This window comes from Notothenia coriiceps, unplaced genomic scaffold (assembly GCF_000735185.1).
Source record: "Notothenia coriiceps isolate Sejong01 unplaced genomic scaffold, NC01 NC01_scaffold00007392, whole genome shotgun sequence".
In the NCBI taxonomy this organism is placed as follows: Eukaryota; Metazoa; Chordata; class Actinopteri; order Perciformes; family Nototheniidae; genus Notothenia; species Notothenia coriiceps.
The window spans coordinates 862-3963 of NW_011340093.1; the positions used below are offsets into that span (position 1 = coordinate 862).

A 3102-nucleotide genomic window follows, 5' to 3' on the forward strand; every position below is an offset into this window, starting at 1 on the left:
ATGTCTCTAAAAAGTAGGAAGCATAATATCCATATGTGTCTGCTTCGGATAAAAGTGTTGAATGGACAAGGTTGGCATTATGGACACTTTAGGAAATAGAGATGATCCTGGTTCTGCAGACAGCAGTGGCCTGATATCCTTTGATCCTTTCACACCAGTGTTAAAGGCCGATGGTTGTTCAATCCTTGTGAAGATCCGTCTTATTTGTGCATTTTTTAGTCAATCTCAGGTTACATGGTGAACTAATTGTCCGCTAAGACAGTGCCTTGGCAGATTAGTTTGCTTAGCACATTTAGTTGTTTTTCCAAAAAACCTAGTATGTGAGGCAGGAATAAGTGGGAAAGAAGATTTCTATTTTAATAAGCATTTCAAAAATGAAGTCAGAATATTGAGAATAAAGTCAAACTCAGTATAATTGCTGACCTTTTTCCTCTGAAACCCTACTATTGCACAGGTAGAGTACAGGTGAATTGTCATTGTCAGGATTCCCCAGACTGGCCTGGGCAACACGACCAAGAAGAAGTCACAATGTCAGGCATACTGCTGCTGTGTTTCTGAATAGGATCTAAAGGCAGCCTAAACATGTATGTGTTTATATTTATCCATTCTGTCTCCACCTGGGAACTGTTCAGGTGATCCACTGCAGCGGCTACCTGAAGATCCGTCAGTACAGCCTGGACATGTCTCCGTTTGACGGCTGCTATCAGAACGTGGGGCTGGTGGCTGTGGGTCACTCGCTCCCCCCCAGCGCTGTCACTGAGATCAAACTGCACTCCAACATGTTCATGTTCAGAGCCAGCCTGGACATGAAGCTCATCTTCCTCGACTCACGGTACGTCCTGCATGACACGCTGGTGTGTCCGCCTGCAGTGGTTACACACAGTTTGTCTGGGTAGGACTTCTTACGCTTGTTTGTTTGTATGTGAAAGTGTGTACTTGTAAATGTGGGAAGGATTCATGTTAATGTGTGTGTGTGTGTGTGTGTGTGTGTGTGTGTGTGTGTGTGTGTGTGTGTGTGTGTGTGTGTGTGTGTGTGTGTGTGTGTGTGTGTGTGTGTGTGTGTGTGTGTGTGTGTGTGTGTGTGTGTGTGTGTGTGTGTGTGGCTCAGGGTTGCAGAGCTGACAGGCTACGAGCCTCAGGATCTAATAGAGAAGACCCTCTACCATCATGTGCACAGCTGTGACTCCTTCCACCTGAGATGTGCTCATCACTTGTGTGAGTTAGGTTTGTTTTACCTTCCTACAAAACCTCTATCGACACACACACACGTTACACGTTAGCTTCTGTCCTTAGACCCTAACAAGAAGGAAGAACTGACAAAGAATCTTCACAATTAACGGGAGAAATGGAAAAAACCTTGAATATAAAAACAGAGGAGGGATCCATCTCCCAGGACGGACTGACTGATATGTGTCTTTTGTACACATTAAACAATATAATACATTTACTACAATCCAAATGATAAAAGTAAATAACAAAGATCGATCCAGGTAAATGTCAACAACTTAAAAAAAACAATAACGTGGGTGTCAGGCTGGACCGGCAGCTGTTCTTTTTTAATGATTAGGCAATAGAACCTCCATACGTTCATATAAAACAGCTCATTTATAGCTATTCACGATGCCATAGATCAAATGAAACAAACTTAGCATAGTGTTCTAATCTGTCTCATTTCCTTTTGCTGTATTTCAAAATGTTTATGTCATTTTACATGACCGCCCCCCCCCAGTAATAATTTGGTGTCTTGTGTTTCTTTTGGCGTTGCAGTGCTGGTGAAAGGTCAGGTCACCACTAAGTACTACCGTTTCCTGGCCAAGCCTGGAGGCTGGGTCTGGGTTCAGAGTTATGCAACCATCGTTCACAACAGCCGCTCGTCCCGCCCTCACTGCATCGTCAGCGTCAACTATGTCCTCACGTGAGTCTCTCTTCCTGCATGCTGCTGCTCTTCATGACTGAACACCACTCAGAGATGCTTCAGGTGGACTTGAGACAAACTGTATTGTTTTGTTTGTGTCTTACCTCTGGTGTTAGTGCTTCTTTTCTCAGAGATGACATGTTGTGCCAGGACTGCACCATGTTTTAATTCAAGGAAACATTGCTGTAATTAGTTGTATCTTTCAACGATGGCAACTAAGGAGTGTGCCACACAAATACCTGTGCCATTAGTTTGATTGTTGACATAAAATACCTCCGTTGTTTTAGTTCTGTGGAGCAGCTATACAGTATATTCATACAGTCCAAGTGTACTCCACAGAGGACATCCTGGGCTTTTCAAACATATCACATATGTGGGGGTGTGGCTTTGAAAAAGATAATCTCATTGTATTTCAAAATGGCGTCCATCAACACAAGCACTATTTATAGAAAGAGAAATGGTAAGTTTGTAATGTTGTAATTACCTAGTGTTGTGAGGTCAATATTTTAATTAATGATAGTAAGGGAACATCTTAGGAGTTAGTGTAGTGAGTTTCAGAGCAATGTAATAATGATTTGACCTAAAACTAAATGTTGTTATGAATGTCCTCTGAGGAGGACACGGGGATTTGCTCACTTTTTATTTCCCCCATTTTACACAACACAAAACTAACACGTAGGTTTCTGTAGGGTTCATGGCAGACGGATGCAGTGGGAACACATACATCAAGTGCCTCAAGTGTCAGATGTATCTCTGCATTTCACAAAAAGATGGAGTACTATCAATCAATCAATGTTTATTTATATAGCCCAATATCACAAATGTTACATTTGTCTCAGTGGTCTTCACAGTTTGTTCAGAATATCAGTATGACAACACGACACCCTCTTTCCTTTGACCCTCACATCGTACAAGGAAAAACTTCCAGAGAAAACCCACAGTTTAAAGGGGAACATGGGAGAAACCTCAGGGAGAGCAACAGAGGAGGGATCCCTCTCCCAGGACGGACAGACGTGCAATAGATGCCGTGTGTAAATCGAAGAGATAATACATTTACAACATAGGTAGTCCAAATGTTTGGAAATGCATGTGTCTATAATAAGATGATTAATCCACGAGGATGTCAACAATCCTGTGGGAGCCACCAGGGAAGCAGTATGATGAGAGTCTGGCAGGACCGCAGAGAA

At 42.6% G+C, this 3102-nt stretch overlaps 1 protein-coding gene across 1 annotated transcript; it reads left to right on the forward strand.

Annotated features, from left to right (window-relative positions):
- The first annotated feature begins 620 nt into the window (after nucleotides 1-620).
- On the forward strand, nucleotides 621-1919 carry LOC104944049 (single-minded homolog 1-A-like). Its single transcript, XM_010769519.1, has 3 exons — nucleotides 621-832; nucleotides 1109-1215; nucleotides 1768-1919. Exons 1-3 carry the CDS (start codon nucleotides 681-683, stop codon nucleotides 1917-1919), a joined length of 411 nt encoding a protein of 136 aa, XP_010767821.1. The 5' UTR covers nucleotides 621-680.
- Nucleotides 1920-3102: the final 1183 nt, after the last annotated feature.

Coding starts and splice junctions, on each gene's coding strand:
- LOC104944049 (XM_010769519.1), top strand. CDS start 681: ATGTCTCCGTTTGACGGCTGCTATCAGAACGTGGGGCTGGTGGCTGTG. Junction 833..1,108: donor CTCATCTTCCTCGACTCACG/GTACGTCCTGCA, acceptor TGTGTGGCTCAG/GGTTGCAGAGCTGACAGGCT. Junction 1,216..1,767: donor GAGATGTGCTCATCACTTGT/GTGAGTTAGGTT, acceptor TTGGCGTTGCAG/TGCTGGTGAAAGGTCAGGTC.